The 24,737-nt window shown below is 41.3% G+C and overlaps 1 protein-coding gene and 1 long non-coding RNA gene across 3 annotated transcripts in view; one reads left to right on the top strand and one right to left on the bottom strand.

Moving 5' to 3' along the window:
* CAMSAP2 (calmodulin regulated spectrin associated protein family member 2) overlaps window positions 1–24,737 on the bottom strand; it is an 82,472-nt gene that overhangs the window by 10,475 nt on the left and 47,260 nt on the right. The window contains exons 5-12 of one of the 2 annotated variants that reach the window (XM_082225412.1): window positions 22,728–22,760; window positions 21,820–21,961; window positions 20,113–20,252; window positions 9,463–9,556; window positions 8,015–8,108; window positions 6,961–7,043; window positions 4,909–4,978; window positions 260–2,435 (exon numbers count right to left, since the gene is read on the bottom strand). In XM_082225412.1, coding sequence (XP_082081538.1) covers window positions 260–2,435; window positions 4,909–4,978; window positions 6,961–7,043; window positions 8,015–8,108; window positions 9,463–9,556; window positions 20,113–20,252; window positions 21,820–21,961; window positions 22,728–22,760 — 2,832 coding nt within the window. The remainder of the gene's footprint in view (window positions 1–259; window positions 2,436–4,908; window positions 4,979–6,960; window positions 7,044–8,014; window positions 8,109–9,462; window positions 9,557–20,112; window positions 20,253–21,819; window positions 21,962–22,727; window positions 22,761–24,737) is intronic. The other variant, XM_082225413.1, reaches the window with a different exon arrangement.
* On the top strand, window positions 331–7,937 carry LOC309533920. The gene is made up of 2 exons (XR_014220531.1): window positions 331–452; window positions 7,567–7,937. It is a non-coding gene; the product is annotated as an uncharacterized lncRNA (long non-coding RNA).

Raw genomic sequence — 24,737 nt, 5'->3', positions numbered from 1 at the left:
GCGAGTCAATCCCCAGCTCCTGCCTGTTGCAACTGTGCTTCAAAACAGCTTCTCAGGCAGGTGCTTAGCAAGCTGTTTGGAGCATGACTGTGAGGGGTGGATGATCCATGGGAAGAGTTAACCAAACACAAGCCACCCAGGTCCCACTCACCATAGACTCTTGCCATACCCTCTGTTACACAGGCCCTGACCACCTGACCACCCCCACCAGAGGCAAAAAGATCCTAAATGCACGCTTGTGATGTTCTCGTTCACTTACCTTGAAAAAGAATCCACAGCACACTTTTTGGTCATCTTCCAATTGTTCCTTGTCACTCTCACCCTCTGATTTCTCAACAGACTCTTCTGACTTTTCCGGTGGCTTCAAGTCTGTGAGGGAAACTTCTATGAGGTTAACAGTTTTGGATGCAGGTTCTGCAAATCCTGGTGGGTTCAGCACCTCTTCATTTGGGGTAAGGCAGACAGTTTCTGTAATGGGCTGCGAAAGTACTTCAGACACTGTAGATTCCAGAGGCCTGGCCGGTTTTTCCTCTGGCTTCTCATTTTCTGCCTGTTCTGCTTCTTTCTCACCTGCTGTTTCTTTGTCAGCCTCTCCCGTTGTATTTTTGACCTTCAAGCGGTTACGTTCACCGTCATCTCCAAAACAAACAAAGGATCTAGTTTGAATTGATGCCTGACTTGGAGAAAATCTTCTCAAACGAGGAAGGCTGTCCACAGATCGCGGTGCAGTCAAAGTGCGATTCAAAGGTGCTAATTTCAGTTCATTTGGCCTAGGAGTCCTTTGCATTTTACTGGGGAGAGTGGAATTCTTCCTAGAGGATGACTGTGGGGACTGGTGGGAAGATCGGGGAGATTCCACGGAAAATGGGGCAATAGGGAAGGGTGAGCCCGCAAACCTTAATGAAGGCTTCAGCTCCTGAACCTGCTTCTGAGGAGAAGGCTGAGGTGGTGAAATAACCCAAGCCTGTTGCTCCCTCATCTGCATTAACATCTCTTGCTGAAGTGAGAGGCGTTGCATTTCTTGCTGCAGGAAATGAAGAGAAGAATTGAGCTTCTCAATAGATTTTGTATATTCCAGAAGGTCACTGTCATTTAAGTTTTCTTCCGAGGGGCTCACCAAATTGCATTGCTTTTCTATATCAACCGGTGTGTTGGGGGACTTCAGCCATTTCACGTGAGGATTTTCAGTGCTTGCTTTAATTGCCTCTGTGGCCTTGTTTAGTTGCTCACATGGCTTCTGAGCATCTTTTTCTTTCGGCCTACTGCTGTCAGTGAACACTTTCTCATCCTCTGCTCCAGCCGCCTCTTCTCTAAGTGGTGAAATCCCGTCACCTTTCTTTTTCACAATGTTAAGGAACGCCGTCCTTCCCATTTTTTGTCTCTGCTTCGTGAAAGCAGCCTCAACCTTCTTCTTCTGGGCTTCAATCGCTCGCCTCTTCTCTTCCAGCTTCATTTTCAGTTGCACCATTTCAGAGGCCAGTAACTGTGTGGTATCTCTTGCCTGAGGGAGAGGAGATTCCTCAGGTATTTGAGCCCAAGAAACCATGTGAGGAATGTTCAGCTCAGAACCTTCTGGTGTAGTTTTCTGAGAACTGCTGCCACTACTTCTGCTGTCTGTATGATTCAGCTTCTTAAATTTCTGCTCTGCAAAGCTGGTCATTTTAACACCTGAACTTGAGGAAGCACTACTGCCTGCTTGTGATTTGGCACTTACTGAGCTTGGACAAGGGCTCAATTGTTCCTTATGGTTGATGCCTCTGCTATCAAATTCTTGAAGGAATCGAGATGGTTCTTCCATATCAGAATCCAGGCTTACAGTATAGTCCCTCAAGGTTGAATCCTCATCCATAGTCTCTGGAATGTCTGAAGGGACATGTATTCCAGTATCAACTTCTGTATTGTCAGTCATGGGACTGAGAGCACCTTTTGTATCTGCAGTAATATCGGGATTACTCTGGTTGGGTTTAATATTTGAATTCAGGATGCTCATCTCCTTGTTGTGAAGGAAAAACCCATTTGTAATTTGCTCTGGCTGAGTAACACTGGGAGATTTCTCACTATCGTGGATAATCTGCAAAGCCTGCTCAATGCTTGGTGTCTCAATCCGATTGCCAAATTCATCGGTAACCAACCTGTTTTGTAGCGCTCCATTGGGCAGGCTGTATGGGCTAATCTGGTTCACATTCCTTTGATTGCTGTCAGCCTCTAGATCACTGCAAAATTCCGTATCCCTTTCTTCTTCAATATCTTCACTTTCCTCTTCGCCATTCACAGGCTTGAAGGACAGGTTCTTTCTAACAAGTCTGGGCATACGGCTGGTATTTTGCGCAATGCCTTCATTGCTGAGAGATCTAGTCATTCCTCTGTTTGGAGTCTCACGGATGCTGTCCTCTTTATCAAAAGAAATGTCAAATGAAACACCATGTGCTGACGATCTAGAAAGGGAATTAAAAATGAGAATGCCATTAAAGCAACCCTCCATTTAAAATGTTGGAAACATTCCAGCATTTTTATATTGAAAAAACAATATATTTTATTTTATAGCATTAATGCTGGCTTCAAACTCTAGCACTAAAATGCAATACAAGGTGATAGCATTATTAGCATTATCTAGTCCTACATCCACTGAGCATTAAGATAAGGTCTGCACCAAATGTTTGCTCATTTCAAGGTTTGGGGCCCTCCATATATATAGTAAATAAACAAATCCCTACCTTGCCTCTTTTTGATCTTCTGTGCAGCCCTTGTTTCTCACATCTGTTGCCCCTTTGCTAGGGCTTCTTTCTGCTTGAACTATGTGATCCCAGCCAGCCAGGGATCAAGCAGTGAATATGATATTATATCGTTACAGCACTACATAGCCAATCAAGATATGACTACCTGATGTCACTGAGGGCAAACAAAACAGACAGAGTGAGGGCTGTTCTTCTTGGACTGGTCATATAGGTGATCCCAGCCAATGAGATCACCAATTGCCCTCACTCTGAATGGGCAAACACTTTCCCCTCTTTTTGTTACAATTTGTTGAAAGACTGCCAAGCGGAAGGGTGCTTTTTCCTGCAGAAAATGACTTCAAATCCATTTGGATCAGGCCCAACAAAAATCTACTATACAGTTATTTAATCTTCTGTTACATACATGTATTTCTTGTTCTGAATATCTTGCAAAATGTCCTTGTGACCATTATATCATTTTTGTAAATATAAAAGTGAAAACCCTTCTCAAAAAGGAGTAGGGATGTCCATTCTCTCTTGGCAATTGACAGAAGCAAACAAGCAAGCCAGGAAGAAAGACCCACCACACAATTTGAGCTACAAGAGGAGGCTCCTAAGTGGTGCAGAACTTCCACCTATTTTCCCTTTCTAAAATGCATGTGCTGGGGGACATGTCGTGTTCCTTCTAGGGTAGTCTGTCCATCTTTGGTCCCCACCCTGCACTCAACTCTCGCCAGTGGCTCCTAGAAGCTGTCTGCATGGGACAGCAGCCACATCCTGGGAACAGCTTTGACTGGTCGGATAAACCAGGTGAAGGGTAGCCAATGGGTCTCAAACCTTCAGTGAGTTAGGGACTTTCCCTGCATTCAAAGACAGGTTCTGGCAGATTCAGCAGACAAGACCAGTAGTGGGTCCAAGGACCAAGAAGGCGGTTTCTGTACATGCTGTAGAAAGAAGTGAGGGGCAGATGGGGCTCATCAACCTGGGAAGGTAGCACATCTAGGAGAAGGAAAACTCTGATCCTAAACCTCTGCTGCCTTGTGGGATATTATTTCGGAGATGAAAGGGCTAAGGAGTGAACCCTACACAAATGCAGAGTGGAGGCCCTAAGATAGTTGGATGGAGACTTAGAATCATAGAATCATAGAGTTGGAAGAGACCACAAGGGCCATCGAGTCCAACCCCCTGCCAAGCAGGAAACACCATCAGAGCACTCCTGACATATGGTTGTCAAGCCTCTGCTTAAAGACCTCCAAAGTAGGAGACTCCACCACACTCCTTGGCAGCAAATTCCACTGTCGAACAGCTCTTACTGTCAGAAAGTTCTTCCTAATGTTTAGGTGGAATCTTCTTTCTTGTAGTTTGGATCCATTGCTCTGTGTCCGCTTCTCTGGAGCAGCAGAAAACAACCTTTCTCCCTCATCTATATGACATCCTTTTATATATTTGAACATGGCTATCATATCACCCCTTAACCTCTTCTCCAGGCTAAACATGCCCAGCTCCCTTAGCCGTTCCTCATAAGGCATCATTTCCAGGCCTTTGACCATTTTGGTTGCCCTCCTCTGGACACGTTCCAGTTTGTCAGTGTCCTTCTTGAACTGTGGTGCCCAGAACTGGACACAGTACTCAAGGTGAGGTCTGACCAGAGCAGAATACAGTGGCACTATTACTTCCCTTGATCTAGACTTGTATGCCTCCTTCCAGCAACTCCTGATGCCAAGCGTATTGCTTTCACATGTAGCACGTACATGCACAGGATCTGCTTACTCTGTACCATCTTCCACAAATGAGAGGTTATGGATCTTAGAAGTGGGGCCTATGTCTACAGATTTGCATCTATAGAGCTTTTCACTTTAATGATTCTGGGCGACATCCAACAACGCTTGCCTGCCTGTGCAGTGGAAATCCACTTGCATAGCAGGACCCCAACACTGGTTCTGGAGGGTCCCCCAAACCTCTGCAGGGTGAGGAGGAAAGATAAATGCAGAAGGCACACTTGTTCATGCTATATTAGATCTTGCTTTGTATGTGTATATGAGTCCTGCGGCTTTTCAGTGTACTTCCCCATGTGTAATCCATGAACGGTTTTTCAGAGCAAGGCTATTCAATTGAAGGATTAATCCCCTTGCATCACACAACAATAGGAAATGAAACATTATGGCAGTATGGCACCAACTAACCAATGACTTACCTCTTTTCTTTGGGCCATGTCCCTACGTATCCATCCATATAAGACATAGATGTAGATCGTCTAATGCCGCCTATCCAAAATCAAAACAAAAAACATATAAGGGTGAATTCTTTTGAAACTTTTAAAAAGAGGAGTAAAAAACTTCCAGTTAACAAATCAAATAGGTGGCTTCTGCTCTTGATTCGATTTAAAGCAGACAGACCAAATAAATTAATTTACATCTCATTCAACATTTTGCAGAAAATTATCAAAGAATGCACATCTATGGCTCTGTACATTACTATCCAGGTAAAACCCTAAGCCAAAGTACTTAAATTCACCGACATCAGTTACGTTGGGAATGCAACCATTCAATGTACTTCTGTCAACAATAAATAACATGAATTGTGTTTATGCCATTAATACTCCTCCCCTATTTAAAAATATGCTTTACCGTGGAAAAAAAGAGATACACAGAGATGGGAATCACAAAAAAATAGTTCTGCAGAATATTCCCACCATAGTCTATATTACTGCTTGCCTATGCCTTGTACTTTAAAAATATACGAAATGATTCAATTTAACTTGAAAAGTGTGATTCGCTTGTTCCTACTTCTCTTGCTCCACTTTTTGTGTTAATAATGGATAGCAAGGGAATAGAGTATCAGACTATGATGGGAGATCCAGATTCAAATATCCACTGAGCCATAAAACTCCCTAGGCAACATAGCATCAGTTACTGCCTTCATCATAAGCTACGTCTCTGGGCTGAGGTGGGCCAGAAAATGAAAATGCATATTGCATAAATAAAGCTTTCCAGGATAGATCTAACATAAGAATCTGCCTTATATTGACCCAGATCCAAACCATTAGTCCAACAAGGTCAACTCTGTCTACTACACTAACTAACAGCAGCTCTCCAGGATTTCATACAGGTGACATTCCCAGCAGGGGAATCATGCCTTTCCACCCAGGCTTGCAGCAGCTAGATGTCTGTCTGCCAGCCTGCACACTTCTCTGGACACTCCTCTGCTGTTCTGGGCGGCCGGATATGGCACACAGTCTCCTTCGGAAAGGGAACAAGGGATGGGATGAGGCACCAATACATCTCCTTGCCAAAGCTGCAAAGCATGGGAAGCAGTAATATAGCTCACTGCCAAGGGTGCAAGGGAGCCCAGGTACGTGTCAGGAGCCAGAGTCAAGTGAAGGTGACCAATTAAAAAAAACACCAGTGAACTCTTTATTCAAAGAAACCAAAACAGCCCAGGCCTAGAGATCCCAGCAACTCTTTCCAATAGGTCTAGCTCCAATGAGACAGTTGTGAGGAATGAAGGTCCCTGTTTTCCCACAGCTGCCTAAGTCCCCTCCTCTCCAGGGCTTTGCCTCCAAGAAATCAGAGACTATGTTGGTGCGCAACCAAACTTTGCTCTTTTCATTTCTATGTGTGTTCTGGGAGGCCAGTGCGGAGGGGAGCTGCTCACAGCAGGAGGGGAAGACTCCCTGGCTTCTTCAGCAGCCTGCCTCCTCCCTGTCTCCTGGCCCCACTCCTCTCCAGCCTCTGGTTCTGCACTGCTGTCTGTCACATCCTCTTCCTGTTCACTAAGCCCTGTTGCCTCTTCAGCTTCTGACACCTCTCTTTTCCCAGTCTGCTCCCTCTGACCACTCATTGCCATCCTACCACCAGCCCCCAGGCTCTGAGCCTTCTTCCCCTGAGGGCTTCCTTGGGGGTTCCCCAGCGGGTGTCTCCCACCACTCTTGCATCCAGTCAGTCCATGACATCACACACCTGATTCCCGGCCCTACTTGAAGATCCTGGGAATTCAACATGGGATTTTGCACAAGCAAAGCAGCTGGTCTACCACTGTGCTGCAACCCTTCCCCTTGTAATTCTAATAGTCTAATAATTCTCGGCACTCATATGCAGCACTCTGTAGTTTAACACTTAAAGATAATGGTTGGAAAAAAGGTTCCCTTCTTCTGGCAGAAGACATACTACCAACAAAGAAAGGGAACCTTTGGATAAAACAAATCTGAACAGGGCAAAAGCAGAATCTCTCAGCTTTTTGCTATTACCTGGAGCAGGTATATAAGGCTGCTGGTGAGCATGGCTAGCAGCTGGAATCTGATGAGATGGTGGGAAAGCTGGGCATTCCACACTGCAAACAACCAAAAACAGAACACCACAGTTAACGTCTTCTAATTTAAAATCTTGCAGCCCTGAACATTTCAGGAGACAATATCATGCTTTAAACTAGACCTGAAAGCACGAATTTAGTGCAATTAAAATGTATTTCTAGATTTGAAAGGTCAAATTTTAACTGAATCTGTTATCATATGAAAAGGTATTCAGTAATACTTGTATTGGCACAATAATTTGTACTTCTGTCTCAATTCAGACAAAGAGCGAAACAGAAATTTCCTACAACATGTGAGTTATCTGTGGCATCTGAGGGGAACTATTATCTTCATTACAGAATTTCTTAAAACATCACATAACTGCGATACTATGGCATTTTTAGAAATTTTAATTCCATCTATGAGTTGCGTGTTGCAAATAATATATTTGGTGCTAGTAGTGTTACAGTCAAATGTGTTTATAGCTCACTTGGAAAAGAGAAGCCATGGAGTAAAGTGAAATTCTCCCTCAGTTTCTCACAATGCCACATTACTTTTTCACAGGTGCGAAAGGCTGCTGGAAGAAAAACGGAAACCCGTCCCCCATGGAGGCACAGCTGATTGTGCATTGCCCCTTGTATCATGGACAAATCTTATGGACACCACCAACCAAACATTTATAAAGGCTAATTGACTTCCTGCTGAATAGAACACCAGATCCTTAACAAACAAGATATTTGGGCCCTACAAGGCTCTATTAATTCCACTAGCAAGTTTATAAGCTGTCTCAGCGACAAAATGAGGACTTTGTGTCCTGACACTTGGAAGAAAGAGCTTGTTGTGGTGGTGGTTTGAAAATAGCCTCACTATAGTTGGTATTAAAGCTTGTGATTAGGTTAACAATAATAAATAAAAAGAGCCAAGCCAAAAAAGCATTGTTGGGCACTGTTGTTGCTTTTTAGTTAAAACTAGCCATATAAAATACCTACAAAAAGGAGGTTGTGAATTATACCTGGCTATCAGGTCAGAATCGTGTGGAACTTCTGGATAGTTTCTTCTATTGGCATTGGCAGCAGGAACAGAGGATGCTTCTTTTGCAACATCAGCTAAAACAAAGATTGACATTTTATATATTATAGCTGTAGAAATAAAAGTCAACAAAAGAACAACAGCCAAGCTGGTATCCATAACATCAGAAGAACAAGGAAGTTAACACTATACACATCCATATAAATAACTAAATTTCTTTTCTTTTTTTGGAATATATCTTTATTAATTTAAAATAAATAATTTATGAGAAAACAGACAGACAAACAAGTAAACAAACATACAAACAAACAAACAACAGAAGAATCGAACAAAACCACCACACTATAAGATACAACAAGATTAATATAACTATCATCATATATACTCCTGGTACTGAAAGCAATTATAAAACTTATAAAGAAGAAAATTAAAAATGACTTCCAATCAATCTCACTGTACTTTATCTATCCATTACTTTATACCGCACATTTACATATATCTTATATATTTTCTTTTTACCTCCCTACAAATTTATATTTATACAATACAGGGATCAGTCTAATTCTGCCAAGATGTTTCCTTTTATACCATAGTTTTCTAAATATTCTTTAAAGATTCTCCAATGCTTATAGACTTTTTGTTTTGTTTGGCCTCTTGCCCTTTCTGTTGCTTTTGCTAGCTGCAGATATTCTACCATTAGGATATGCCAATCTTCCGTGTTGGGTATTGTTGTGTTTTTCCAATTTCTTGCTACTAAAATTCTGGCTGACATTATTCCATACATGAACAATATTCCTTTCGATTTCCCTATTTTTTTTTTGGCAGGATGCGTAATAAAAATATTTCTGGCCTCTAAATAACTAAATTTCTTAGCCACAAAAATTTAAAGCAACCTGTGTGACACAACTCTAGAGTAAATTCATGTAAGAACCAAGACACAGGCAAAGCTTCAGTTGGTTTAGAATGCAGTAGCAAGGGTGCTCATGACAATGCAGCTGTGTGAACATATTAGAACATTTGCATGGGTTGCCAATATGCTCCTGGGCACAATTCAAAGTGCTGGTTACCTTTCAAATCACCTGCTACCTAATTTTTTTTTTAAGCTGGCAATGCCAGGGATTTAAGCTGCGACCTTCTGCATGGAAAGCACGTGTGTGGCATTACCACTGAACTACGGCCCCTCTCCTCAAACCCTGCCCAAGCTCCTGCTGCTATTTGCACTGTGGAAAGGGGGTTTGAGAAGACATTTGCCTGTGTCTGGGCAGATGCAACTAATGTGACTTCCCATCCTCACCAACTGTAAATATGACCCCTATTTTAAAACTAGTTGCTGGCCAGGGGGTTATGTTCTGAGTTAATTCTATTTTAACCTGACATCCATGGAGCGCACATAATTTAGCATAACATAAAGCAACTAAGAAGAAAGGTTACCTTGAGGATGAACTACAACTCGAGGCTGAACAAATGATGGCTTCACTACTTCAAACCACCAGAAGAGCTCTGCCATGAACACCAAATAATTGCTCTGTAAATTAGAGATGGAAGCTTAATTAGAAGTAAAAAACAGAGATGAATTCAACATCGTGCCCTTTAAACTGTTCCATCAGCACAAGAACTTCAACTTGCTGAACAATATGATCACCTTTCTACTCCCCACCACCCGCTGTTCTGGAGATTCTACACACACACACAAACGGACACACACCCGAGCTGATGGCGGGGAGGAGGCAGAAAGTTGCATTGCACTAGTGAGGCTTTATGTGGTTGAATTTGGTCCATAGAGTATAAAGAAAAATCCACCTTTCTAGAATTGAGGGAAGAGCACATGGTTACAGTATATTAACCCCCCCCCCAATTGTTGCATCTGTTCTGTACTAAAAAGCGAATCCATGGTTAAAACAACAACAATGTTGTGTGCTTGATATGACAACTACCACAAGAGGCTTCACACTACACAGTACTGCTAAAAACCACATGTAGAAAAATCCCCAAGCCAATGTTCAAAATGTAATTACTTGTCCACATCTTTGAAGATAGCAGTAATGTGGCTTAATGAAATTTGCTCGTATTCTTGCATGCCATGAACTTAATGTGCAAGTACCAGGTTCCTCATATGGATGTCAAGGCCATAGCCTGACAGACTGACTGGACTACAACAATAAGTGATAGAAGCAGGGAATAGTAAGCAAGGATAATGGTACCAGTTTTGAGGAAGAAATTCTGTCATAAATGGGAGGCCCCAGACAGGACTGAAGGAAGAAACCACTGCAGGGGGTCCCATTCTAGAGGAACTAGATCCAGTGCTATCTGTAAAATTAATATGTTGCTAATGTTTTTGCCCTCCAAGTAAGAACATTAAAATCCAGGATATTTTTCAAGAATGGCAAAGATGGTACAATTTAAATTACTGTTCATGGTTTATGTTCTTTTTCAAAGACTGAGTAAAATACTTTACGATTCTGGTCAGACAACTAAATAGCTTCTGACTATACCAGTTTGTATTCATTAAATACAGATAAATGGCTTTGAGTATCATTTCCCCTCCTGGCCACAAGATGGCAATAAAATGAAAGACTAAAGCGCTATATTTCAGCTGTCAAATGAAGCAATTAGGGTAACTCCTTACTCCTACACCTTTTACAATACAGAGTTATCTTGGTTCTCGCACTTAATCCATTCCGGGAGTCCGTTTGACTCCCAAAACCATTCAAAAACCAAGGCACGGCTTCTGATCGGCTGCAGGAGTTTGGCTTCCAAAAAACATTCACAAACTGGAACATTTCCTTCTGGGTTTGCAGCGTTCAGGAACCGATTTGTTCGGCAACTAAGCTGTTCGGGAACCAAGGTACGACTGTACATACGTCCTTCATTACCATGCCATGCAACTGTATAGCCATTCATCAACATTTTACTAAGAGCATATTATATTTTAAAACTGAAAGTTGACAGAAGGTATAAAAGAACACATAAGTGAGGAAGTAGCTAGAGTCAAGCTGAGATGAAGGCCCCAGTGAGGTACTGTGTATCACTGCCAGCTTGGTTGGCACTAATGCAAAAAAACCCAAACCTTCCATGTATAGCTCCTTGGGGTGGAAGGGGGAAGAAAATGTACTACTTATTGGTCCCAGATACCAGTGCCTTCTCTAAGACCATTGGTTCATCTAGTTCAGCATTGTCTACCAAGTGTCACTCTACACTTACTGTCAGCAGTTCTCTAGGTTTCAGATGGAGGACGTTCCCAGTGCTACCTGGAGCACTGAACCTGGGGCGTTTTGCATGCAAACTAGATGCTCTACCTTTGGCTCTTCAGGAAACTGGATATGGTCATGGAGCAGCAGTGGAGGCCAGAGCAAAACCAAACTTACTATGACCTTAGCAAAAAATTCAAGGAGCCAAAATTATAGCTAGGACCATCCCTGACAAGGTTGAGGACTGTTCAACTTCTTCCAAATGTTTCCAGTCGTACTACACGATGACATCATAAAGAGATTGAGCACACTGCAAAGTAAACTAGCTGGGACTTTGGAACAGGCGATTCTTAGGACAGATTGACTCTTACTTAGGACAGAATGATCCTCTACTGCTCAGAAAGTTGGTGCACTGATGCTCATGCTTAGGCGCGGACTAAAGAAAGAGAACAAAAGCCTTATGAAATGGGCTCACATCCCAGAAAATGAAAAGAAATGAGGAAAATAAGCTTGGTGTAATGATGTCAGATTTGGACCTTTATCATCTGTGTATAATAGATGACAGTGTAATAATTGGTCAAACCTTATAAGAAGCAGTGGCTCAATATCAGAGGTCTTGTCCCCCCCCCCCTTATGGTAGGTATACTGTGGGTGAATGAGGAAGACCTGTGATCCAGCCTTTCTCAATATTTAAGGAAATTTGATATAGCTGCTTTGCCGGAAACCTGAATGCTCACAAAAATGTGATTAATGGGTGTTTAGTATACATGCTAACAGCGGCAGCACCCATAAAGAGTGGCAGAGCAACAGGAGATCTAGCCTTTTGATAGCCACAACATTAAGGCTTATAGTAACTCTTTTGTTTCAGTACTCTTCCAACCCTGTGTTCCCCACTATATGATAATTATTCTGGGACCAATTGGTGGCTGATTTACTAAATCTGCAAAATGAATATTCTATTGCAGGTGGTGTGTAGGACTTACTTCTGCGTAGACAAAGCTAGGACTGTGCTGTTAACTATCTTAAATCAGTTTGGAGAATGAGTTTTTGATCAAAGAAGATGGGATGAGTAATCAGAACACAAAGGATTGTAAAATAGATATGCTTTATAGTTCCTTCTGCTAAATAGTTTAGATTTAATTATTTTAAATGGGAATTCTAAGGTTTTGATAAGGCGTTTACATATTTAGGTCCCACAGGAGTGAATGGAGTTCTTGGGACTTTATGAGTGGGAAGAATGTCCAGAAAGTGACCAACAACCACTGTTGGTTCAATTTGCATTTAATGGCAAAGCAAAACTTTTGCCCCCTGAACAAAGCCATAAAATTGAATCAGTCCAAACTACAAGACACAAATAAGGACCAGTGTGAACTGGTCATCATACATATTTTAAGCTGCATTTTTTATAAGCCTGCAAGCTGCCCAGAAAACCAAAGTTAAAGGAGTGGACGATAAATACAATGAACAGACAAATTCCTTTTTCAGTTACTGTGCAGGATGTTTGCTGCAGGATACGATTTATAAATATGAAAAATAAGGGGGGGAGGGCTAACTGATTTTTTAAAAGTGCTTGACATCCAGAAACATAGCACACACACACACACAAACACACACACACACACACACACACTACCCCCTCCCCCACTATACATTTCAGCAACATCATGGAAGACTGTTTTTGAGCCTCAACATTGTAAAAGCCATTGGCTCTGTTTGACTGATTTCTAAGCTCAGCTTTGAATGAGCCTTTGCCCATGTCTGCAGTTCCTTGGCTCTTCTCTTCTTGTTGCCGCAGTAATTTCATGCAAGCTACAAATGGCATTGGAAAGGGAGGGGGGAATGCTGCCTTTGATAATAAAATGAACAGGAATATTTTCCATTCAAGAGAGAAAAGAGGTGGGAGATTTCACTTCAACATTTATTTATTGGATTAAAAAACACACATTATACTGAACCAAGTATTTCATGTAATATACAGGTCAGGCTCCAAAGTGCTGCTCAGGCAAACTTAAAAGGGTTTGCACTAGCCCCGTGGAATGTGCCACAGGGGGGCTCTTGTTTGACCCCCCCAAAAAAATGTATTTAAAGCTTTAAACAAGTTTTAAATCTTGTTCAGATCCTGCCTATGACATCTACTGAGCCACCTATTTTCTCTCTATACACCATACAGTATTTGACAACATTTCAAAACACTCAGTAATTTATTTAACACTAGAGGGCAGAGTTGAGATTTCCAGTTTTACTTTGCAAGCATATTCTAACCTTCATTATTCTCTATAGGCTAGCCATTGACTTAAATGTCACAAAAGATGAGGTCACAGTGCACTAAAGGAACAATCCCTTTATTCAACTATGTTAGTGAGAGCTTCCAAAGGAGTTCTCATCCTTTGTTAAACATTTTGTAGTGCAGCACACTCCAGCCTTCTGGATTGCTTATTGTATAGGAGTCTTATGTTCCTATTTGGATGGCTGCTTCCAGAAGGAGGTGCTGGAGGACTGTGGCTTTGCCCCATGGTTTTTATGCTATGGTGTGCTTCAAGGCCCTGCCTTGTCCCCTATCTTAAAAATTGAAGGGTTTCATTTCTCATATTCAGATGAGGCCATGGATGCGTTAAAACTAGCACCTGAAACTGAAGCTCAACAGAAACAAGATAGAGGTACTGCTGGTGAGTGGCTTGCCTGACTTGTAAAGTGTCAGTCAACCATTTCTGAATGGTGTTGCACTCCCCAGAAAGAAGAAGAAGAAGAGTTTGGATTTGATATCCCGCCTTTCACTCCCCTTTAGGAGTCTCAAAGCGGCTCACATTCTCCTTTCCCTTCCTCCCCCACAACAAACACTCTGTGAGGTGAGTGGGGCTGAGAGACTTCAGAGAAGTGTGACTGGCCCAAGGTCACCCAGCAGCTGCATGTGGAGGAGCGGAGACGCGAACCCGGTTCCCCAGATTACGAGACTACCGCTCTTAACCACTACACCACACAGGAACAGGTCTGCAAATTGCGGTTTTCCAGGTTACCCCTTAGTGTTGGAGGCCCAAAAGGTATACATGGCATAATGTACCTGTTGTAACCTTGACAGGGATAATCCGTCCCACCACACTGTTTTATGCGTTGGTACAAAACAGAGTAGTGAGATGACCAAACAGGACTGGTGGGAAATGGACCGTGCTAGTTTTGAATCAGTTACATAGACTACCAATCTGTTTCCAAGCACAATCCAAAGTGCTGATTCTTATCTTTAAAGTCTCTATATAGCTTAGAACCTGGGTTCCTGCCCTTTTCCAATAAACTCATGTGGACAATGGGGCCAGCAAGTGGAGGCTGTTCCATGTAGTAATAATAATAATAATAATAATTTATTATTTGTACCCCACCCATCTGGCTGGGTTTCCCCAGCCACTCTGGGCGGCTTCCATAGAAACCAAAAAAACACTAAAATATCATACATTAAAAACTTCCCTGAACAGGGCTGCCTTAAGATGTCTTCTGAATGTCAGGTAGTTGTTTATCGTTTTGACATCTGATGGGAGGGCGTGCCACAGGGTGGGCCCCACTACCGAGAAGGCCCTCTGCCTGGTTCCCTGTAGCTTTGCTTCTCGCAATGAGGGAACCGCCCGAAGGCCCTCGGCGCTGGACCTCAGTGTCCGGGCAGAATGATGGGGGTGGAGACGCTCCTTCAGGTATACTGGGCCGAGGCCGTTTAGGGCTTTAAAGGTCAACACCAACACTTTGAATTGTGCTCGGAAACGTACTGGGAGCCAATGTAGGTCTTTCAAGACCGGTGTTATGTGGTCTCGGCGGCTGCCCCCAGTCACCAGTCTAGCTGCCGCATTCTGGATTAGCTGTAGTTTCCGAGTCACCTTCAAAGGTAGCCCCACGTAGAGTGCATTGCAGTAGTCCAAGCGGGAGATAACTAGAGCATGCACCACTCTGGCGAGACAGTCCGCGGGCAGGTAGGGTCTCAGCCTGCGTACCAGGTGGAGTTGGTAGACAGCTGCCCTGGATACAGATTTGCCCTGCGCCTCCATGGACAGCTGTGAGTCCAAAATGACTCCCAGGCTACGCACCTGGTCCTTCAGGGGCACAGTTACCCTATTCAGGACCAGGGAGTCCTCCACACCAGCCCGCCCCCTGTCCCCCAAAAACAGTACTTCTGTCTTGTCAGGATTCAACTTCAATCCATTAGCCGCCATCCATCCTCCAACCGCCTCCAGGCACTCACACAGGACCTTCACTGCCTTCACTGGTTCTGATTTAAAAGAGAGGTAGAGCCATGTATATGTCATTGGGTGAGTCCTACGGTATCACCCAAACAGGACTCAGGATGTGTTCGACACATTGGTTACAGAACAATTTTTCCAGGAAAGCTCACATGGCACAGTGTGAAGGTTTTCCAAAGCCTGGTGAAAATCTTTATCTGCCTAGGCTTTTTACTTTGTTATTATGTCAAGACTGTTTGTTGCTTGGTTTCTTTTTTTAAATGATGATGATGATGATGATGATGATGATGATGTAAAACACTCTGAAAGTCTTTGAGCAGTGGAGTAACAATAAATTAGCAGCTAAGAGACAGAATGAATCCCTTGCTTCTGCCATGAATTCTCTATGAATTCTCTATGAGGTTTTATTCAGATCACTTTTCTCTCACAACCATACAAGAGAGATAATTTTATGGAAATCTCTTCCATTTGAAGTCAGACCATCCCCATCCCCATGGAACACCTGCTACCTACTGTAGACTTTTAAAAAAATAATAATCCTGCAGGCATTTAAACTGAATTTTGATTTTACATTTGTAACTGACTTTCTTTATTGTATTTTTGTACATCACTTAAGGGATGGTTGTAGTGAAGCAGTATATAAATTGTTTAAATGAATAATTCTTACAGGACTGTTTTCAGAATTAGCACAATGCATGTAAAGCATTTAAATTTCACAGTACGAGACATATAAATTCTAAATATTATTATGGAAATGTTAATTGTTATAATCAAATAGCCTTTGATCTTTTTCAGAATGAATGGATAACAGGTAAATTCACTCCCCTTAGATCTGGCCATGTTCTCATGTACTGAAAGTCACACATGTTAAAGAGGCATATGTATATGAAGCTCAGTAGAAAGGTAATTGTGGATTTATAATATTTATGTTTGAGATAGTGGATATGAATCCAAACTACTTCAAGTCTTTTCTTGTGGACACCTCTATGACTCCATAAAACACAAGTAAAAGACAGGGTGGAATGCAATGAAGTGCTAAAGAAACCATTCTGCTGTCACAATGATTTCTCCTTGCACAACAGAACGTTCTCCTGCTCTTCTGCCCCTTACCTCCCCCTAAATCTGTTCTAGGGTTTCTCTCAACACTCTAAAGCAGATTTGGGGACAGCATAGGGTGTATGTAAGAGGGTGGAGAGGGGGAAAGACCGGCTGCACAAGCGAAAGAGTTGCTCTTTTCATGCAATTGTCTAGTTGAATTCCACCCACAATATTGAACCCTGGAAGAAGCCTAAGAAATGTTTCCAGGTTCCTTTGCTATATGTACACTTTCAGACACAGAGGCAGGTCCTGAGGTATCAATGATGTATTTTCATATCTTACAAATGCGAATTAGGGCTTTCACAAAAGGTATGTCTTCCAAAAGCAACACAGAAAGCATATTGTATACTACGTGTAATTTCATCCCTCTGCCAACCAAACAAGCTTGATTAGTCCGCAGTAAATCTATAGATTTTAGAAAGGACAAATAATGTTTCATCGACACAAGCCCTAGTGAGGAGACAGTTGTAGCAGCAGCTACTTTTTAAAACAGATAAATCATCTTTTAAGAAGTATACCAGCGGGCTGCCTTGGCTTTCGGTCAGTGAAGCATGCATTATTGTACCTGATGCATCTAAAATCCGGCTGACCGACTTTCAAGAAAAGTGGGTTCAGACTGGAGCTCTTTGAACATTAATGTTTCATAAGAAGTTGATGCATAGCAGATACAGGAATTCAGACTATTATGCAGGGCTCAGTAACATGCATGCTTCTTTGGCCAGCAGAGAATTTAAAAGAAAACTCCTACAACTGTCTAAAGTAGGACATGTGTTACAAAGAAGCAGTTGGAAAATGATCCAGTTTCTTCCTCCTTTTGCTGATTCCCTTTGAAAGCAATTAACTCTCAATGGCTAAACATGACCTACTTCACAGTGCATAATGGAAAACTGCAGAGATTGGGGGGGGGGAATAACTTTAATGCATTAAAAACACCACATGCATACCTCCTTAAGAATGAATCAAATAACTTGCAATCTACCAGCTATGCAAATCACAGGCATGAGCTGCATTCTGATTTTTCAGTCTGCATTTTCCAGTTCCAGTCTAACAAGGTGGGAAATGAGAGGTTTCTCAGATCACTGGTGGACCACAACTAGTTTGATGGAGCACAAGCTGTCAAAAGCTCCCCTGACGTACAAATGTATCCCAAGGATTCCTAATGCTATTTAACATCCCTACCATTAAAGGAATCTACCCTCTCTTTAAAACTCCACAAAATGATTAGATGCTCACTGGTTCTTTCTCAGGGCCCAGGCTCTGCTCTCAAAATCTCACCTTGGAAACAAACTGTTTGGAGCGTAGATCATTTCTTTGAGACCAGGCTTGGCATGTAACCAGAACTTTGCTATATCTCATCCCAATCCTAGGCAAACCCATGCAAACCCGGGAGGACGGCATGCTAATGCTATCAGGGTGGTTTTGCTGAATTGCACTCATAATCAAGCCTTGGCAAATAAGCATTTCAAGTCCTGGTTCTGCACAAAGCAGATCATCAGAGACGAATCATGTTGTCCTACTGTTACAAATCTTTCAGTCCACACGCAGATTTTTAGAAAATTACTCATTAAAATGATTGAGGCAGTGAATTGTGAATTTAATAAGTAATTAAGCGGTTATGCTTGCTATTTGAAAAAGTGGAATAAACCACATACAAGCCAATACAGTTTATAATCCATGGACATAAATTATCCTGGGTGCTGTTGGATGCTCTCTGCACCAAGCCTAACTGCTAAAGGCAGAAATTGTACGCACTGCAATCTGCACATACTGCAGCTTTGATGTAAGCCAGTTCCCCGCTAACAAGAAGTGGTACATTCCTTAGAGGAGTAGTAAAAGAAAACAACACGAGAATAGCAACAGTGGATCGAAGCAGTCTGGCTGAGCAGGGTAAGGAAGAAAGCGAAATCAATATATATCAAGCTGTGAAAGCAGGTTGCGTCCTTATATGCATTCCCCTCAGAAATTCAATTAAATCAGAACAATCAGAGGTTATTTTTTTCTTTTGCCCATCAAATTATTTTTAGGCCTACACTCCAAAAATGAAGTGCTTAAAAGGTTTTAATGTTCCACTGGCCATGACTATAGGCCAGAATGATTTTTAAATTGTTATTATTATGGTGCTGCATTAACTTTGAAGCACTACAGTATTTTAATAGGAAATCTTATAGTGAAATCCTATGGATTTCTACACAGAGGCATGCCCCATTGAATTCAATTGGATTTATTCCCAAGCATGAATAGGATTGCAGTCTGAAACTGAGGTAACTAAGACATTCAACTGCATCCAAGAGATATTCCAGGAAATCTGTAAAGCCATCTATGATTGATTTTATTCTGTTTACAGAGCAGCTCAATTTTACACATCCTTAACAGAACTCAAAGTACCAGCTAAGGGCTTGGGAAGAAAACCTGGCAACTCTTTCTGTTTAATGTTTACATCCAAGTACGTATTTGTTCTGAAAAGGTTGAAAAAACATAATTGAAACTCAGTTCCAAGAACTATCCATAACATTGCTTTGAGGGGGTGGGGAAGCAAATAGTAAGCTCTCAAATTAATGTATCAAAGTACATTTAGCAAAATCTAGTCACATTTATATCATAATGTTAATGCAATAAGCTAGTAAAATCCACTGCGACAGCAAGCCCTTTTACATCAAATCTAATCTACTGTTGCAAGCTACTATGGCAAAACAAGTCAACTGGAACAAACAGAACTAAAAGGTATTTTCCAGTGATTTCAATGTGGTTTAGTTTAGTTTATGGAGGATTTAGATATACTACAAAATCCTGACTCTACTGAAAACAGTGGCTAAGTTTCAATCAGATGAGGAAAGCCGTTACTTCTCTGTGTAAGCAGATCTACAGGGCAATCCTATATATGTCTACTCAGAAGAAAGCCACTTTGAGTTCAATGATATGATTGCAGCCTTAATGAAAGAGCTTACTATCATTAATGGAGTGGGTACCCAAATACGTTACTTAACAATAAAAATACGTTACTGAAGGAAATTACAAACAAAAACCCTTAGCTCTTTGGGTAATCAAGTTCTATTCATACTTTCTTCTAAAAAGTCACTCTGAAACAGTTGTCGTGCACAGAAATATCTGCTTTGGATCCATGAATACCAAAAGAGGGAGAAGACAGACACTGAGAAGAGATGTGGGGAATCATGTGTACACCCTGCTCCTAAGCCTGGCTGCATGCTAACCACAGTTAATCACCTCACAATGGAATCCAATAGGAGTGTAGAATCCCAATAGATCCATGTCCGATCCACACATCATTCTGGGGGTTGCAGATCAAGTGAGTCACTCAATTTCCCTCACTCCTGCTCAAGACTGTATTAGCTAGATTCACCTGAATTAGCTAGATTTTTTAAACTGATAATCAATCACAGTCAGTCCATAAAAAAGAAGACTTTGGAGTCTTGTTGCCCAAGAACGGCAACTAGACATTCTGTTTTGGCAACTGGGACCTTGGTTTAAGGAGCCATTTGGTGCCTAGCTTTATATATATAATGCCTGCTCATGGCTTCCTGTGGAGAATTACTCAAAGACACTGCAGGATTCTTTTTTACCTTCACTGAAGAAGCAGCGTAGAGCATATCCTCAAGTGTAAAATGGCAACATCGGTTCAAGTACTCCTGACAAAATTCCTGTATCAGTTGCAGATTATACAAGCTGTCAGCCAGTGACATGGTTTCTTTAAAACATATATCTATAAAACAAAGAAAAATATGATTTAGGCATTTTATGAAAACTGACCCAACATCCACCACTACCCCCATCTCTTTTGCTCATGGCAAAATAAGATTACCCATTTGTTCTTAAGCGTGTTCAGAACAAAATGGAAACTGCAATTCATTTCAAAGAGATTTATGTTTGCTACTAATGCATTTATGAATTATACAGGTTTTATTAGACCAGTGGTTCTGGTGTGTGTGTGTGTGTGTGTGTGTGTGTGCAGAACAGTTGCACAGGACAAATACTTAGCATTTCTTCATATTTCATCTTAATATCTTCACACTGGTGTTTACCCATCAAATTTGGAAATAGAAACCAATTTCAAACTATGGCTTTCAAATCAAGTTTGGAGCATAGACATTAGCCACAGTCAATCAATTCTGACATCATGGGAAGTACTAAAGTTACAAACTGAAACTGCTCAATAGGTGAAGTGGCTCATTCACATTCTCCTGAACTGGTCTGGAGCAGCGATGGAGGACCTGTGGACTTTAGTTATGAATATACTCCAACTCCTATCAGCCCCAGCCAGCATGACCAATTGTGATGATGGGGCCTGTAGTCCAAAAACATACGGAGAGCTACAGGTTCCCCATCCCTAGGTAAAAGTGATAAACATTGAACTTAAAAGCTGTTTGCTCACACAAACATTTGGAGTAAGCCTTTAGATACAAAGGGCAGGTACTACTAATGACACTTGGATTCTGGTTCAATACTAATGATAAATATTAAAATTAGCATATAATACAGTACTTTTCCAAAGCATTCAGGGTTCTTTATGTACACTCTCACAGAATTAATTAGATTTGAACCAAGAGCTTTTTGGCTCACCTTTCCTGCCTGCTGGCTGTGCGAGCTGAAGGGCCAGTGTGCCTCGCATAGCTGATGACTGGGGAAGTGGCAGCTGCTGCTGCTCTAACCTGCATGTCAGCTGTTAGGCAGGAGGCCTCAACAAAGGCTCGCTGCGCCTCTAGCTCATTAGGAGATCCTCCCAGAGCCTGAAGAAAATGTCCTCTTCAGGTTCTGGGGAGGGTCCCTCATGAGACAAGAGGACTCTCCAGGCACTCCTCATTTCTGGAATCCACTTCCAGGATCCCGGCACTGCACCTGTGCGCAGTTGCACACAAAGAGAGTTTGCGTAAATGGGAAATTGCCTGTATTAGTATATTCCCATGATGTATAGAAGACCTTGCAATTTGTGCTCCTTGATTCCACACAATGTGTAATCAGTCAACAGGTGAGTTGTTTATGAAAACACCTTTATAACACCATTTTCTTTTTTTTTCTTTTAATGGTTATTTAGGATTAACTAGGATGAGCAACTATAAAATCACTAACTGGGCTGTTACTAATGTGGTTATTATTTCAACCCATCAGTGTAACACACTGCACGTATTTGATGAATAGATACCCATGCTGGTTTAAATAAATACATAACATTATTTTGGGTGCTTATACCCTTCCAAAAAGTTCACAGGGTAGATTGCAAAACCATAATACAGTTAACAAGCAGAGGTATCATTAAGAAGAAATATTCTTACCCTCCAATCTGACTATATCTGGGCAGTAAAAGTGGATCAGGGCAGCTAAAGCACAGCCATCTGTGCCATCCTTCAGCAGATTTTCCACCAATGGGATACAGGGCAACTGCTTAAGTAGGGTTTGTTCCTTCCTGTAACGAGCCTATCATGCAAAAATGAAATAAAATAGACATGCCCAGAAACATATGTGAAAACAGATTGTACTGCAGATGCTGTAACCAATTAGCAAAAAAAAGGGGGTAGTTCCAAACCAGACATAGTTATATTATTTTATATAGATTTAGCATTTATAAGCAAAATATAGATTCATTTTAAAGGAAAAACCAATGCCAATTCCATTCAGAGCAATGCCAGTTGCACACATATGGCATTTCAATCAATATGGAACAGTTCACATAGTACTTAGAAAAGGAATGTCCAGCTTCAGTAGAATAATGCAATGGGAAACATAGAACGACAAAGATAAGGCACAAATCCTACTCATCTGAAACCCAAATCTGTACATAGCTGTTTCAATAAAACTGTGTTAACTAACAACTATAGTCTTTACAGAGGTCTTTAAAAAGGGAAGTCATTCACACAACATAAAAGAGAAATGAGTTTGCAAACAAACAAACCTATTATTACAGTCATGTAAAACCTGGGGTAAAAAAACACAAATACCAAACAAAGCCCTTTGATTTCCACATTGCAGTTATTTTACGTACACAGATGCAAACACGTACAAATCACGATGCACAGCATAGTGTTCCCATATAATCTAACTCTGCTGCCCTTTTGGACAGAAATCTACCAAACTGTTGAAAGAGGCACGAGAGCAATAAACGACTGGACCAGCATGACATGGGCAGAGCCATTCATACAAAACTAAACTGTTGTATCAAAGTGAAGCAGTTGGGCAAACTTACAGGAACCAGTTTCCAAAACCATTTGGAAGGAGACTTCAGATGAAGCAGCAGGAAAAAGAAGGGAAAGCAAAGAGCAAAGGAAAGATGAACATTTTGATCAGAGTTTACAATTTAATTCCTTCAAGACATTCTCTTCAAACATTCTAATTTTTGCACAAAAGGAATGATCCATAATTGCACTGTGTGAACACTCCCAGTGCTTTCATTAATTGTAAAAGTGGTTAATAAAAGGACTCCTGTGAAAATAATGACTTGGTTTCTGTACTTTTCAGCATGTTTTAGCAGAACAATTATCACTTAGTGAAAAAAAGGAATCCATAAAATGGTGCCTTTTATCCATAAGAAAAGTAGCACTGTTACATATAATCCATTTTTCTACCTAGGTAATTAATTCAATATTAGAATTCATGACATCGGATTATCAAAGAAGCAGCAACACATGAACCAAAGGATTACATAGCAGTATTCCTAAATGTGCCTATTTATTGTGGTCAGAAATTGCTATGATAAAATATCCAATGCCATTTAGTAACATGATTAAAGTGTAAGATTTTAAACTTTTTTTAAAAAAAGAACATAGTTTTGCTCTGGACTATGTTCGTAGTGATAAAAAACATAATAAAAAGCATGCTGGGCAACAATACAAGTCGTGGAAAGCAGCCGTAATATGAGGTAGGTGTTAATTGGTGAGAATAGTAAATCTATAATAAGAAGACCATGATCCAGAAAGATGTATGAACAGTATGTGTGGAAGTGTGTGAAATTTTCTGAGTATTTTAATCCCAGAATTTGCTGCTCTGAGACTCCCATGTCTCTTGAAAAGCAATTTAGGGAACTGGCACAAAATATTCTTAACTGAGAAATTCTCCTTATGCGTTCAGGCTATCTTCTTTCTTAAAGTAACCCTTTAGACAAATATTTTTTAACTTATTTCGCTCTTAAAATGAGAAGCATGAGGGTTCTACGGAGGACGTTTCTGAGAGAAAAACAGGTATCAAGAGAAATCTGGTTGCATGGATGAGTGAAGTATGTGAGCATCTTCGGATCGTGGCCAAAAGAAGCCCATAAATCAGGTGTGGGGAACCTTTGGACCTCCAGATATGGCTGAAATACAACTCCTATCATCCCAGGTCACTGGACATGTTTGTGCAGGCTGGTGGAAGGTGTTGTTCAGCAAGCTGTGGAGGGCTGAAGGTTCCCCACAACTGACATAAGTGATGTTGAAGTTCATTGGATCAAAAGATTGTGCTGGTGGTGAATGCCAGCCCCCCCCCAAAAAAATAACAAGAATATGTGGGTGTTTTGCTTTTAAAAGTACATTCAACTGAAGATTCCATATTGTGTTCCTGCAGAAGATAATTGGAATTGGTTCATAGGCTTTGATATTTTTAGCTAGAGGCCTTTTTTGATACATAAACTGAAATGTACAATTTCTGTAAATGTTCCTGCAAAAGGTGTCACTGCAAGATTTACACACACACACACACACGATATTCACACATGTTTCTGAGCAACAAACATTTGCACTGTGCCAGATACAGGTTTTGCATCGCACTTGGGCAAGACAATCCCATTCCCTGAGAAGGTCCACATCCTCCTCACCATGGCTGCCTATTCCCTTCTCCACTCCCTCTGAGCCCAATCTGAAGAATTGCCTTGATGTAGAATAAGGCAAGTAGAGGATGCTGCTGTGTCTCCTCACTTTTCACTGCAGCTCAGCAGCTTGATGCATCTATAGGCAAGGGTGCCTAGTTCCATCTTTGCTTGGTGCAACAGTTGTGGCCCTTCTGAGATAAGGAGTTGCCTACCATGGACTAATACGATATATTCTGCATGTGGTGCTTTGGAAGAGTGTGTGTGGGCAACAGTACAGTAGTTGAGCTCTTAACTGGTGCCAATAGACCGTAAGAGGCTAATCAGAAATGTGCAGTTTTGGTTAATGTTAAGTTTCCAACCCAATTTGAGCTTTAAGCTCTGCAAAGTCTTGGCTATAATATTTGAAGAAATACC

This window comes from Podarcis vaucheri, assembly GCF_965113315.1.
Source record: "Podarcis vaucheri genome assembly, chromosome: 6".
Taxonomy (NCBI): Eukaryota; Metazoa; Chordata; class Lepidosauria; order Squamata; family Lacertidae; genus Podarcis; species Podarcis vaucheri.
This window is presented reverse-complemented; position numbering and strand designations above follow the sequence as displayed.